General features: G+C 35.9%; 1 protein-coding gene across 1 annotated transcript in view; it reads right to left on the bottom strand.

The window, feature by feature from the left end:
- LOC145285925 (beclin-1-like) overlaps window positions 1-14,980 on the bottom strand; it is a 51,677-nt gene extending 36,697 nt beyond the window's left edge. Inside the window, exons 1-4 of the mRNA XM_080134426.1 lie at window positions 14,567-14,980; window positions 9,436-9,506; window positions 7,875-7,930; window positions 4,360-4,450 (exon numbers count right to left, since the gene is read on the bottom strand). Of these exons, the coding sequence (XP_079990552.1) occupies window positions 4,360-4,450; window positions 7,875-7,930; window positions 9,436-9,506; window positions 14,567-14,705 (357 nt within the window). The 5' untranslated portion in view covers window positions 14,706-14,980. The remainder of the gene's footprint in view (window positions 1-4,359; window positions 4,451-7,874; window positions 7,931-9,435; window positions 9,507-14,566) is intronic.
- Between the last annotated feature and the right edge of the window lie 1,028 nt (window positions 14,981-16,008).

The following is a 16,008-nucleotide window of genomic DNA, read 5'->3' as shown; positions in this document are numbered from 1 at the left end:
TCACGAAATTTCTGACACTGCTATAGAAACGCCGGTTTATTTTATGAAATAGGCAGAGTACAAAATGGGATTTCAAATGCATTTTAGGTAAAAACACTATTACATGCTTATGTGTAACGTTGAAATTATTAGTAACAATTTCAAAAATTATGAAAAGTGATCCAATATATAACCTATTAGAACTATTTAAAAAAAAAAAAAGTAGATATTAGCAATCTACCATGTTCTATTTAGAAATGTCACATTACAATTATTTAGTTGAAACATTAAACGAGTAAGAGTATAATTCGATAAAATTTATTTTTACTTATTTTTCTACTTGGTTATTTTTCGTAATTTTTGCGATGTTTACAAATTTCAACATGACATGTAAGTATGTAATCATGATTTCTTTTTTTTTTTTTTTCACTGAAATGCATTTGAAATCCCATTATTTTGCACCAGCATTACAGAACTTTTTTTTTTTTTTTTTTTTTTACAGTGATCACCATTTATCAAGGCCCGGAAGCCACTCCGGGATAAGGGTTATTGCAAGTACATTACGTTAGTGTGGAGATTTGATGAAGTGTTTACTTAAGGGGGCGGTTCATTAGGAATTTGTTAACGTTGGACTTGAAGACATCCAAGTTGTAGTCCGGTGGGAAGCAGGCAGACGGAACAGAGTTCCATAGGCGTGCAGTTCTAAGAAAGAAGCTTTGTTCATGGAATCCACGTTTTGATTTAGGCACAAAAATAGAGTGGGGGAAATTTTTCACAGTGGATTCAGCTAGACGGGTGTTTTTCGTGAAAGATTGGCGAGAGGGGACCAGAGATTGGAGTTCAGACGAGCACCTGCCATGGAAATAACGATAAGGATAGGCTCGCAACGTCTCTTCTGTGGGAGAGAGGTTGCAGGGTAGAGAAAAGGGCATCCCCCACTAAGCCACAAAGTCTATTTTGTACTCTGTCAAGGCAGGATAGGCTGTTTTTAGCAACTCCTGCCCAGATATGGCAACAGTATTCCATCCTTGGACGTACTTGGCTTTTATATAGATATAGAATTGCATCAGTAGTGAGATATCTTCTGGAGCGGTAGAAGGATCCCACCATCTTTCCAGCGACCTTGGCAACAGACTTGATGTACGTGTTCCATTTCAGATCAGGAGTAAAGGTCAAACCTAGAAGCTTGTCAAAACACGGGGCCTCATCCAGACGAGAGCCATCCATCACAATTGATGCCAGATGGGGATCAGAGCGTTGATGATGTAAGGATAGGAGTTTGGTTTTGGATGCATTAAAGGTAACCAGCCACATCTTCCCCCACTAAACTACGCGCTCGAGATCAGAGGAGAGAGAATCAGAGAGAACTTTGTCATTTACAGCCTTTGATGTGTTGCCGTAGATGGTCGTGTCATCAGCATAGATGTCAACGAATGATTTAAGTATGTGTTTAGGGAGGTCATTGATGTAGATCAGGAAGAGAGTTGGGCCCAGGATTGACCCCTGAGGGACTCCAGCATTTATATTGCAGGCCTCCGATTTTTGTCCATCTACCACTACTCTTATGAGCATTGCTAAGAAAAAAAAAAATCTGAAATGCATAAAAGCTTACAATAAGAATAATTTGTTTGGATGACAGCACAAAGATGACGACTGAATAAATGATGTGCACTTTATATTGGCAAGACTATACATTTATTTCAAACTAAATTTTTTTTATAACCAGATTTTCAATTAAAAAAAAATTGATCTCGAATAAAAATGAACAACAAAAACAAAACATTTGTTTACGCCATGTTATCGCTGCTGCTGCTATCACAAATACTACATCAGTGTTGATTCAAATTCATAACGATTTTTTCGGATATCATGTTTTTAAATTGCTACGTACCACAACAGAAAACACTGTCCAATCATCTTTTTAACGAATAAACATAGTAAAAAGATTGTTTTATTTAAACGCGAGTGTCCGAAGAAAATTTTTCAAAATTTTCCATACCCATCATTTTGAAATCTTTTTTTTTAACAACAAAAAAAACGAGTGGTCAAATGAATTTCGGACACTTGAAATTATTAAAAATGACATCTCTTTTGGCTAATTTCCAAATTTCATTAAAAGATTTTTAACAGAAACACGGTACGAGTGTTTTCAAATCGAGAGGGGGGGGGGGTCATTACAAAATCTTACCGAAAACGCCGTTTATGATGTTCACATTTTTATCACTTTATTTGCTTAAAACTCTAAAAATATATAATACATGTTATTATTTACTAATTCATTTGAAAGTATATTCATTTCCGAACAAAACGGTGGTATTTTGAAGACTTACAGTGCTTTGGTTTTTAAAATATGACTATTTAAGCAGAAACCCCTTGAAATCTGATTATCCAAAGTGTTTTGTCGGCCATGTATATTGCTAAGTAAAGATTAGCAACGGGTCTTGAGTAAGAAAGGGTCTATAAAGATTAGATTTGCATTTTGTATAATTCTGGCTTTTCTTCTCTTCTGAGGAGAAGCATTTAGCTTTCATATACTATGGCTTAAAGAGGATTTTTCTTAATTTTTCATTTAACATTTCCTTATTGTTCTGATGATATAATAAAATTATAACTTATTCCTCATCTTTCATTTAATAGTATTAGAGACTAGAGAAATGATCAGCCACTAGATTTTGAAATCAATTTTATATTTTGTCAAAGTGGCTGTAGGAAGGTCATACATATAGAAATAACCGGGAACTGCCATGACTTCACTAGTCTCTAAATTCTGCCACTTTCCCTAACTTGCCTGATTACTACTTCATGGATGATGGAGTGCACTTGAAGAAACCAATCATACTGCCTGTAACACAAAGAACAAGCTTTCTTGAACACTGAAGGCTGCATTGTCCAGATTCAGGTCTTGCTTGGAGGCTATGGTGGAGGCTCAGAGCAGCTTCGTTGAGTGAACTGAATCAGGCAAAAAATCCTCAGGTTATAGTCAGCTAATGTACTTCGTAACTTCCAGTGTGATGCTACTGGGAGTGGTGACATGGCAAATCAGTTCCTTCACTTTTTTTCTTTCACGCTTATATCTCCTCTCTACATGTACTATTTCTTTTTTTTTTTTTTTTTTTTTTTTTTTTAAATTACGTTTTTCCAATCTTCCTTTTTTTTTTATTTAATAATCATTAAAAAGTTTTTTTCGGTCTTATTTTTAATTAAGAATCATTTAAATTAGTTTTGTTTGGTTTATAAAAGAATTATTGTAAACACTTTTGACGCTCTTTTTGCAAATAAAGACAAATTGTATTATTTTTATCTGTATAATTTTGTTAATTTTTATTGTATATTTTTCAATAATGTCCTTTTCTTATATTTTATTTCAATAAATCGCTTCACAATAAAAATACTGAAGAACAAGAAAAGTAAAGGAACTGATTTGCCTTGTCATTGTTTCTGGTAGCAGACACACCGGAAGTTAGGAAGTACGTTAGCTGACTATAACCTTTTTTCATATACTTGTGAGCTACTGCACATCTCTTGGCAGCCGCCAATGTGAGAGACGATGACACAGTCAGAAGAGAAGATGAAGACCGCAGAAACAGTATTGGGGTTAGTGGTTATCGAGCAGGCTAACAAGTGGTTTTACCACAATTTTCCGATTTTAATCAGTAATTCTTGCTCTTGTTTGGTTTTTAATTCTTGTTTTTTATCTATATGAAGACATTTTGAAAATACAGCAATATACGACATTTTATTCTTTTCTTAACAAAATATGTAAAAGGATGGAATAATGTTGCCATATCTGGGCAGGAGCTGTTAAAAACAGTCTATCCTGCCTTGACAGAGTACAAAATAGACTTCGTGGCTTAGTGAGGGATGCCCTTTTCTCTACCCTGCAACCTCTCTCCCACAGAAGAGACGTTGCGAGCCTTTCCTTGTTTTATCGTTATTTCAATGGCAGGTGCTCGTCTGAACTCCAATCTCTGCCCCCCCCTCGCCAATCTTTCACAAAAAACATTCGTCTAGCTGAATCCACTGTGAAAAATTTCCCCCGCTCTTTATCTGTGCCTAAATCAAAATGTGGATTCCATGAGCAAAGCTTCTTTCTTAGAACTGCACGCCTGTGGAACTCTGTTCCATTTACCTGCTTCCCACCTGACTACAACTTGGATGTGTTCAAGTCCAACGTTACCAAATTCCTAATGAACCGCCCCCTTAAGTAAACACTTCATCAAATCTCCACACTAACGTAATGTACTTGCAATAACCCTTATCCCTGAGTGGCTTCCGGGCCTTGATAAGTGGTGATCACTGTGTAAAAAAAAAAAAAAAAAAAAAAAAAAAATTATCCTGAACATTCTGTAAGTATTTAGGAGGATTTCAATTTCATCTTACCTTTAATCTAATGCTCAGATTTTCCATAACACCAATTCCCGTCTCACCAAGGAGTGTGAAGTCATTACTGCCTTCATCTTCAAATATATAACTGATGGAAAAAAATAAATGCATTAAGAACATATTTTAATTTAACATGTTTCAAAATACTTAAGAAGCAAATGTATAGAGAGAGTATTGTTATTAGAAATGCTATCTTCAGTGTGAATGCTGTCCTTGTTCTTTCTTGCCTTTGGTAACATTCATCTAGAACAGGTTGAGCCAGTATCTCCCATAGAACACACAGCATCCTGGACGAATGCAGATGCAGCAACCAAGATAGTGACGGGCAGTCAGTCCTGGGATCAGTGATAAACACCGTAGACCGGGGGGACTGGAGATATGTTTGATGTCAGCTTTGATGGCATGTAACCACATCTTCAACTGGCCTCCCAGGCATTTTCACCAACCTTGGAGTGGTTATAGTGCTAGTGTTTCATGGATGAACTCTCGTTGGTTATGATGCAGAGTATGGCTGAACCAACAAAGTCATCTTTTCAAAGGAGACTATTTTTTTGCTGTTTAATGATGTGCACCTCAGTGTTTAAATACAGAAAACTTGGAACAGAACATGACCTTCAGTCTTTAGCGAAATAAGGCCATAAAAGGATGATAACATTTAATCTAACTCTGATGATGTCAACAGCAGGACATTGGATAGCCATGAAGGAAGATGAATCTCTAGCAGATCAACGGTCCTATGGTATTAAGAGTTATGTTATTTGACTGCAGCTATGTGGATGATCTAAGGTCAACGGATAGGTGCAAGCAGGTGAGTCAGATACCACTGTGCTGAAGAAGGTAATGGCAACCCACCCCATGTATTCTGCCAAGTTCAAAATCATGTGATGTCTTCAGAGATTCGGACTAACAATGGACCAAAGCCTATGGAGAATACTAACCATAATTTCATCTACGGCACGAACATGCCACGATACGAGAGGAAGAACATTTAATGCTACTAAGACTATTCTTCTTTCCTTTAACGATCAGAAAAACACTCAACCACTGGCTGCCGTGACTAATAACACCCTACCTAAGAGCTCATCCTTCAAACTCCTTGGCTTAACATTCACAGACAACATGAATTGGAGCAAATGCATTGAGAACATAGTTAAGGTTGGTGGGTTTCCTCTAACGTAAACTTATTCACCTCCGAGAGTATCCGATATCTCTACAAAAACCATCATTCAACCATGCATGGAGTTTTGTTACCATGTCTGGACAATTTATACAGAGTCCAAAAACAAATCTCCAATCTAATAGTGTATATATTAACCTCCCGGAAGACGTGAGGGTGGCCTTGCTAATAGTCGATTGTAAGATCGACTATTATTAAAAGTTAGAAGTTATTACTATGATTATCGTTATGAAAATAAAAAATAAATTTTTTTTTTACATTTTCACACCAAACAAGGCACAGTGCCACTTTGATGTAGGTACATAAGCTGCAGGGATACTATGTAGGGAGTTGAGCAGCAAGATTTCTGTTCACATTACACTTGAACTTCTGTATGTCAGTACACTTGGGGAAGCAGGAACCCAGAAAGGAAATCCAAAGTCTAGCAGTTTTGGGGAAGAAACTATTAGAGTAGGAGGCTTTCTTACATCTAGGGATCTCTACTGTGAAGGAGTGGGACTTTGCTGTTTGTCGGAGGAAATTACATTGAGGGGATATGAGGGCTTGTAGTTCAGAGCATCCACCATTAAAATACTTGTAAAACAGGCAGAGGGATACAACATTTTATCGATGGGACGGAGGTTGAAGCTTAGATTACAGTTCAGGACCTATCAGGTTGGCGACTCTTTTGAACCCTGTCCAGGAGTGAGAGACCAGCAGCAGATGAACCAGCCTAAATGTGACAACAATACTCCATACATGGGCGAATGGTGGCCTTATAGAGGTACAGGATACTTTGAGGCGTAAGTAGCTTTCTAGCATGGTAGAGAGAGCCCACCTTCTTTGTAGCAGCCTTGGCAATGCTGTCGACATATCTGTTCCAACTCATGCTCCCATGTTAAAAAGACAAATAATGATTATAAGTTTTGGAATGTAGTCGAGATCTTAGGAACAATAAACACATGAAGACGAAATGTCAAATGCATAAAATAGGTTTTCAAACCTAGGCATAAACAATAAATTTGGTCAGGGAAAACGTGACTTAGAAGTCACGGTTTCCAGGTTGAACCAGAGAACAGAGCAAGCCGAAGTTCGCCATTCGCTCCAGTCTAATGTGATGAAAACCGCCTGAGGTGAATAAATAAAATATATGAAAAACAACCAGCATCTTGTGTTTGTCTCGAAAGTGTCTTTGTTGCGAGAACCAGCTCCCAAGATGTTGGCGAATCTACCCAGAAGAAACAGGTATATCACATTAATCACATCTGTGTATTATATGTAATTGTCACACACACTCTAAGAGACATTGCGAGACGATGACAGGGACACTAAGAAACAGTAAGTTAACGGTCATGGCCTGACAAACAGTAGATAACAATACAGACCTTCTCTCAAATAGATAAGAGATTATATAGGAACACAAACCATTTTTCATTACACTTAGTCCTCTGCACATTCCTCAGCACACATATTGCAGAACACTTCAATACAGTCAAAAGTTACCATTTTGAATAAAAATTGACTCTTTCACAACATCAATGCTAACATGCATCTAGTGTTACATATGGACATAAGATGATCTTAGCGTTAAATTTATAGCATGTTATTATTGGGTATGATTGACGAGATTTAAGCTCAGAGTCACCTTTCGCCCGATATGATTGCAGAAACCCATCATTGACATGCACGTCAGCTCGCATGTTTAGCATGAAAACTCAGAATAAGTACAACATAAACTCTACTCCCGTATGCAAAAAAAAAAAAAAAGAAAAAAAGTTTTTATGATGTATACACTTGTCATGGAACAAAGATAGCATATTCCAAAAATCACATAATTTGATAAAGTATTTTTTTAACTTTCATTTAAGAAAATCAAATTTTATAACAGGCTAAACAGGAGAAATTCAAGGTGTCATGTTTTGAATTTTACTAAAATTCAAGTGCGATAATTTAATTTGACTGCAGAGATTTTCTTTGTATTCAAAATAATGAACAAATTTTAATTTGTTAAAAATCGTAAAAACTGTTTTAAATAAAAACAAAAAAACAAAACAACTTGATCAATTTTTTTATGATTTTTGGAATACAACATTTTCCTGCCATGACAAATAGGTACACCAGAAAGGTTTTTCTTTACTTTTTCTAAATAAGTTCAAGTCTAAATAAACATTCAAAACTTAAATGAAAAGCCATTATTTTCTATGCTGGAATTTGAATTAACAATTCCATTAACAATGGAGGTTGCTTTTTATCTTTCGTATAACGACAACGATTTGCACATCTTTTTTATTAAATGCTGTTGAGGAAGACACAAGCATTTTCGCGAAATCATAAACATAGAAAATGTAAAACTTACTCTTGCGGTCGTATATATCTCTGCACTGTATACGGCTGGGTAGTGAAATCCACATCCTGAGAATATAAGAATAAAAAATGAAGACAAACATGGTTTTGAACAAATGCAGTTTTTACTCAGTTTTATTTGATGACGAAATAATAAAAAAAAAAAACCAACTAAAAGAGGGAAAGTTGTATATTGTCTCTATTTAGTTGCCTCCCCATAAGGATAACTAGATAGGTTGGTTTTGATGTAGGGAAATCCAGCTTCTCAAAAATGGGCCCTTGGAATGAAAACATATTTGTATAGTCTCATCATGAATGAACAGGGACATCTTCATCCCTTTATAATAAAATATACAAGTATATATATATATATATATATATATATATATAAAAAAAAAAATCAAATTGAAACAGATGTTTAGTAATTAGCCACAGAATTTCCATCATCATAATCAATTAAACTTCTACTTTACATGTTGGCATCTGTTGCAAGCTTGTGTAGTTTGGAGGTATAAGATTCGACTTCTGGGATCCCCAACATTTCTGAATCCTAGAATTCCAAAATATTCAACTGACTTCTTATTTTAAAGTCATTTATGGAAATCGCTCCAGACAAGCCTGAAGCCACTTTATGTAAGGAGCTAAAAAAAAAAAAAAAAAAAAAAAAAAGAGTATAACTTCAAAGGCAAAAAATGTCTAAATGTGGTATCATGATGACTAAGAGGATTCTAGCTAAAAGTAGGATAGACATTTTTTATTATTTGTGACCACGGATGACCAACGGCATCCATTTTTCGAACATTTTTGAATGACCTTGTGCATAATTTGTCGAAAATTTAAATTTATTTTTGTAAATAAATATTTTAAAGTATTGTGTCTTTTCTGATACTACATTTTACTATCCTTGCGCCAAACTCCATAGAGTCAAGAACCAAAGTCATATTACTCGCGGGGCCTGTAGAAATTCTAGTGGATTCAGTCATATGTAATATATTGATGATGGCTCTCAAGATTTTCAGCTTAAACGGAGACGTTCTGATATTATTGTAGCTCTCTTGTTAGAACTGCAAAAGTATTTATCTAAGCTAGCAGGGATGCCCGGCATAGCCCGGTCATAAAGAACGCTTAAATATGATATTATAATTCTTGCAGATTTTTTATATATTATTATAGAGTTAATGTTCTATCGATTTTTATATATTATAAAGTCGCAATTTCAAAAATTAAAAAAATATATTCATATGACTTGGGTGCATCAGCTTGAATCAAAACCGAAACCAAAACTTAGGAATATATATATAACTCAAAGTCCTTCAACCATAATCGAAACTGAAACAAAAAATTATGTGGAATTCTTGGTAAAATTATTAAAAAACTAAATGACTGGAGTGCAATAAGCTATAATCAAAACCAAAACTTATGAAGAATTCTTGGTAAAATTTATTACAATAAAATGGAAGTCCATAACCATTAAACGAAAGTCAATAGGATGTAAGTATGACACACAAATAAATAGCACACACGCTATCCTATTAATATATAGACTAGCTTCATAATGAATAAGAAATTCTTACCTGTAAACTTTCTTGTGAAGATATGATGCCAATTGAACATTCCGAATCCAACGTGCTGCTTTTCAAAGGAGCTACAAAGAAGAAGAAGAAAAAAATTGATTTGGATTAAAATTATGGGTGTTTGTCTATAATTCCTCCATATTTAAAAACAAAAAGAAAACAAAATCTGTGATGTATGTCTGAATGATGGAAAGATAATATCGTATTCTAAAAATCAGTGTGCAAATGAGATCACTGAATGGTTCAAAACATCAATTGAAGCACAGTTCCCACGCGGAAGTTTTATAGCAAGCCCCCACTCTCCCCAATGGTTTACTTCTACTTGTGCAGCTGCCATCGTGCAAAGGCAGCATGTGTACTGCAGATTTAACAGACATAAGTCCAGTTCAAATAGAGAGAAATATATCGAAGCCAGAAATAACTGTAAGAAAGAAATAGCGGCAGCTAAGAGAGAATTTACTGAAACTGCCAAAAAACAGAAATTAGGAACCCGTAACTTCTGGAAAATCTACAACAGTGTAGTAAATAATCGGCAATGAACAATTCCTCCACTATCCAACAATCATGAAGTTTGCGCAGCAACCGAGAAGGCTAACATGCTTGCCAGTCGGTTTGCCTCCAACTCCACACTGGACCCTGCTAATCATCCCCTCCCTGACTTTCCTCTGCGGACAGATGCCACACTAGACATCTGAAAATCACGCCTTCTCAGGTGCATGCTATCATAAAAAATCTTGACACTTCAAAAGCATGTGGACCTGATCTCATCCTAGCTGTGCTATTAAAAAAGTGCTCTACCGAAGTAGCTCTGGTTCTCTCCAAACTTTACAACAAATGCCTTAATGAATCTTGCTTTCCTGCCTGCTGGAAAACTGCATCTGTGGTATCAGTTTTCAAGAATTCTGGCGAAAGAACTGACCCAGTAAATTACCGCCCCATTAGCCTCCTCCCATTTTTCGCCAAAATATTTGAGTCCATAATTAATCATGCTTTAGTCCATCACCTTACAGATGCTAAACTTCTGACAGACCAACAATATGGATTTAGGCAAGCCCGTTCCACGGCAGACATCCTAACTAATCTTCGAGCGTATATACCATTCACTTGACAAAGCAGGGGAGAGTAGAGCGGTAGCTCTAGATATATCTAAAGCTTTTGACAGGGTATGGCATGAAGGTCTTCTCAGGAAAATCAAATCATACGGTATCACTGGAAGAATACATAACAATTAAATCCTTCTTAGATAAGAGAAAATTCCAGGTTGTCCTCAATGGTTGTACATCTAATATTCCTAATATTCACAAATGACCTCCCTGACAAAATTGTCTGTGAGATGGGTATATATGCTTATGACACCACGCTTTATAACAGGAAAACAAATGAACACATATCTAAAGAAATAGCAGAAACACTAGAGGACAACCTCCAATCTGTGGTGGAATGAGGACAAAGATGGATGGTCACATTCAATGGTGCCAAGACTAAACTTGTTTCCTTCAATAACTATAAGAAACCTTCTCTACCACCAATAGCAATGGCCAAAGACTCTTTATCTGAAAGTACATCTTTTAAACTTCTCGGCCTAACGTTCACAGGAAACAGGAGTCGGAAAAATTATATTTAGAGCATTGCCAGATCCACTGTTAAAAAGGTAGGTTCTCTCTACCGTGCTAGAAAGCTACTAATACCCGAAAGTATCTTGTACCTCTATAAGGCCACCATTCGCCCATGTATGGAATATTGTTGTCATAATTGGGCTGGTGCATCTGCTACTGGTCTCTCATTCCTAGATAAGGTTCAAAAGAGAATCGCCAACCTGATAGGTCCTGAACTGTCATCTAAGCTTCAGCCTCTGTCCTATCGACGAAATATAGCATCCCTCTGCCTGTTCTACAAGTACTTTGCCGGTGAATGCTCCAACGAACTGCAAGCACTTGTACCCCCTCGACATAAATACCTCCAACAAACAGCAAAATCCCACCCCTTCACAGTTGAGATCCCTATATGTAAGAGAGCCTTCTATTCCAGTAGTTTCTTCCCCAGAACCGCTAGACTTTAGAATTCCTTTCCGGGCTCCTGCTTCCCCCAACTGTACTGACATGCAGAAGTTTAAGTGTAACGTGAACCGACATTTTGCTGCTCAACTCCCCACATAGTACCCCTGTAGCTTATGTCCCTGATAGTAGCCCCCTACATCAAAGTGGTAATGTGCCTTGTTTGGGGTAAAAATGTAATTTAAAAAAAAAAAAAAATAAAATAAAAATAAATAAACTAATCTGTACTTTCACCTAACCATTTAAGGTGATAAGATAGAGTCGACAGATCGATTTTTTTAAAATATGTCGTTTTAAGCAAAAACGACAAGAAATTACGAAAATTCATTTTGTGGCCAATAATCAGTACAACTCTCCTTAAGGTTTCACGTGTTCGCTGTGGTGTAAAATCTAACACTTTAAATGTTTTTGTAAAAAAAAAAAAAAAAAAATAAAAAGGTGCTTATGCATTTTTGGTACCGCGCTAGTTTTTCCGGATTAAATTCAAACGCTATAATCGAAAATTGATTCTCCATGCTAAAAGTCATTAAATAAACTTAAAAAAAAAAAAAAAAGTTTTCCTGTTAATATGAAAGTTAAGTCTGTTATCGACGATAATCCACAGAAATAAATAAAAATAAATAAAACGCAAAAAGGAATTAATTTTACGGTAGGAGAGAAAGCTCGTTTAGGTCCGTTCAAATTCCAGTTAAATGAACGATTCTCTTTCAATGGCAGGAACGCGTGTTTCGTTTCATGTTTCGCCTCTGTGGTACCAGTCTTCAAGAATTCTGGTGAAAGAACTGACCCACTAAATTATCACCCCATTAGCCCCCTCCCGCTTTTCGCCAAAATATTTGAGTCCTTAGTAAATCAAGCCCTAGTCCAGCACCTAACAGCTGCTAAACTCCTGACTGACAAACAATATGGATTCAGGCAAGCCCGTTCAACAGCAGATATCTTAACTGTAGTTTCTGAACGTATATACCGTTCATGGGATAAAACAGGGGAGGGTAGAGCGGTGGCCCTCGATATATCTAAGGCTTTTGACAGGGTATGGCACGATGGTCTTCTAAGGAAAATTAGATCATATGGAATCACTGGAAGAATTCATAATGTAATTAAATCCTTCTTAAGTAATAGAAAAATCAAAGTTGTCCTCGACGGTCGTACATCCAAACAATACGACATAAATGCGGGAGTACCTCAGGGGTCTATCCTTGGACCTCTATTATTCCTGATATTCATAAACGACCTCCCTGATAAAATTGTTTCGGAGATGGGTATATTTGCCGATGACACCACTCTCTATAACAGATATGAAGGGAAAACAAATGAACACATATCCAATGAAATGGCAGAAACACTAGAGGATGACCTCCAATCTGTAGTGGAATGGGGACAAAAATGGATGGTCATATTCAATGCTGCTAAGACTAAGCTTGTTTCCTTCAATAATTACAAGAAACCTTCTCTACCACGAATAGCAATGGCCAAGAACACATTGCCTGAAAGTACTTCTTTTAAACTCCTCGTCCTAACGTTTACAGGGAATATGAACTGGAATAGGTACATTGAGAGTATTGCCAAGGCTGCTGCAAGGGAGGTTGGCTCCCTCTACCGTGCTAGAAAACTACTTACGCCTGAAAGTATCCTGTACCTCTATAAGGCCACCATTTGCCCATGTATGGAGTACTGTTGTCATATCTGGGCTGGTGCATCTGCTGCTTGTCTCTCGCTCCTGGACAAGGTTCAAAAGAGTCGCCAACCTGATAGGTCCTGAACTGTCATCTAGGCTTCAGCCTCTATCCCATCGACGAGATATTGCATCCCTCTGCCTGTTCTACAAATACTTTAATGGTGAATACTCTGACGAACTGCAAACACTTTTACCTTCTCTATGTAACTACCCCCGACAAACCCAACAAGCTACTAAGTCTCATCCCTTTACAGTAGAGATCCCTAGGTGCAAGAAAGCCTTTTACTCCAATAGTTTCTTCCCCAGAACTGCGGGTCTTTGGAACTCCCTTCCAGGATTCTGCTTTCCCAACTGTACTGATATGCAGAAGTTCAAGTATAATGTGAACAAACATCTTTCTACTCATCTCCCTTCATGATGCCCCTGCAAATTAAGTCCCTGATAGTAGCCCCTGCTTCAAAGTGGCACTGTGCCTTGTTTGGGGTGAAAATTGAATAAAAAAAAAAAAAAAAAAAATATGCCCGACGATTCATATTTCGCAAATTTGATTTACCAAGTGATTTCGGCCATTATTTTTTTTCGCACGCTATTAGTCAAAATAGCCTCCTCCCACAAAAAAAAAAAAAAAAAAAAAAAAAAAAATCGACCTGTCGACTAAGCACTCAATTTAATAAACAAACAAATTGGGTGCTAGTGCACTTATTGACCCGCGGTATTTTTAAAGTAGTATTTTCACGTTTAATGAAACTTTTTTTTTTATATATAAGTTAGGTTAAAGTACAAAACACCTATTATCGACGATAAGCCGAAGAATTAAAATAAGAAAATATGAAAAGGAATTAATTTTACGGCAGGGGATAAGGGAGAAAGCTCATTCAGGTCTGAGGGGGGGGGGGGAAAGCATTCAGGTCTGTCCAAATTCAATTGCTGATTAACCACAAAGTGGGGTATCAATTTATTAAAACGTTATACTTGAAAAGTGGATCAAAACAAGTACAGATTACCATCCCCCCCATGTTAAGAATGGCTTTCTATTAATTCAACACGGATCAATAAAGGCACTAGTACAAAAAATAAATTGAATCGTAAAATTGAATTTCACTTTAAAATCTTAACAAAAAAAAAAAAAAAAACGAAAAAAAACAAAAAAAACGTAAAAACGCACTGGGTGAGTGGTGGGTGTAGGTGACCACCCGAAGACTTATCTTTAAGAAGTTGATTACGGTGAGGTTGAAAATAAGAAAATGTCTTTCGGAATAAACACCCCAAACCTCCCCATGTTAATAACGGCTTTCGGAATAAACAACCAGTGAACATTGACTGTCTTTCACCAAAAAAAAACAAAACAAAAATAAACAATAGCTTGGTGACTGCATGCATAAGTACCCAATAAACTTACCTGTTAATTCATTCCAGGATTTTTGTTCCATTGTATTGAAGGAATAATCCAGTTTCAGCGGTTGGTGACATCGTTGGCAGACAAAATTGACTGGAGTCTTCGATGAAGATTTAACGGATTCATTACGTGAAGACGTCATTATTTTTGTTTAGAGACGAACTCGAAGTTAAACTCTAATCTGACAAAAAGTAATAAATATTTATTTCGTTTAGAGAAATAATTTCTTCTTTACTTCCGTCTAGTAAAAGTTGATTCCTGGACAACTGACGCCCCCAGGAGTATAAAAAAACACATTCGAAACAAACATTAGCGACGATACGAACCTATCAAAGTTGTTTTCTAAATATAGATAAAAAAAAAAGTAGTTTATTATTTTGCATTGAATTCTAATCGACTAACAGGAAGTTTGGCCGTAAACAGAAATTATGGACTGTCGTAAAAGCATTATCATTATTACTACCCACGCTATAATTTTATTGAATTTATTCTTAAATATGTAATTTCACTAATTATAAATAAGGGTTACTAAATATTTATGATTATTTTTCTCTTATAAATGTAAAACGATTTCTGGAAATGTTGTCGTAAATTAATCAAAACAAGGAAACCTAAGAGAATGACTCATTTGCAACGGAGTAAAAAGGGACATAATCCTTTCCAATAGTCAGGTAGAGTTATTTCCCTGATACCATAAACCGTTTGAAATGCCTGCCCAAATTCAACGTTGCGTAAAAATTTATACAAACTTGTAAGAACACTGCGCATTTGAACACACACACACACACACACACACACACACACATCGAAATATCAAGATCTTATGTATGACATAAAAAGAGACTAGGAAGATCTGTATCATTCCAGTTATAATAACAAAGAAACTCAGAAAAAAAAATTAGCTAGTAAATATACCCAGTGAACCAAGTGCAAGAGAGATTCAAACAGTTGCACTTAAAGAGACGGTCAGAATCTTTAAAAGGTCTCTTAGTTGGAATATATGCACCATCCCAACTTGAAGAAACTTATATATATATATATATTATTATTATTATTATTATTATTATTATTATTATTATTATTATTATTACTATGATAATTTTTTTAAAAATATCCCTACAAACATAAGTGTTTTATTCTGGCCACAAAATCATCTCTGACTCCATCAGCAAGGAACAAACTGCATAGCCAACATAATTCGCGAGACATAGAGTTGAAATTACCATTTATATAAGGCATAAGTGTCAATATATAATATATTATGAACAAAATGAACGCATCTCATAGTAAAATGGAGTTATCTCCCTCAGAACAATGATGATGATTGCAAAAGCGTTATATATATATATATATATATATATATATATATATATATATATATATATATATATATATAATTTTAAATAAGTAAGAATGTAAATATACTAAATACTAATCATAGTGGG

This window comes from Euprymna scolopes, chromosome 10 (assembly GCF_053919585.1).
Source record: "Euprymna scolopes isolate OS-2025 chromosome 10, ASM5391958v1, whole genome shotgun sequence".
In the NCBI taxonomy this organism is placed as follows: domain Eukaryota; kingdom Metazoa; phylum Mollusca; class Cephalopoda; order Sepiida; family Sepiolidae; genus Euprymna; species Euprymna scolopes.
This window is presented reverse-complemented; position numbering and strand designations above follow the sequence as displayed.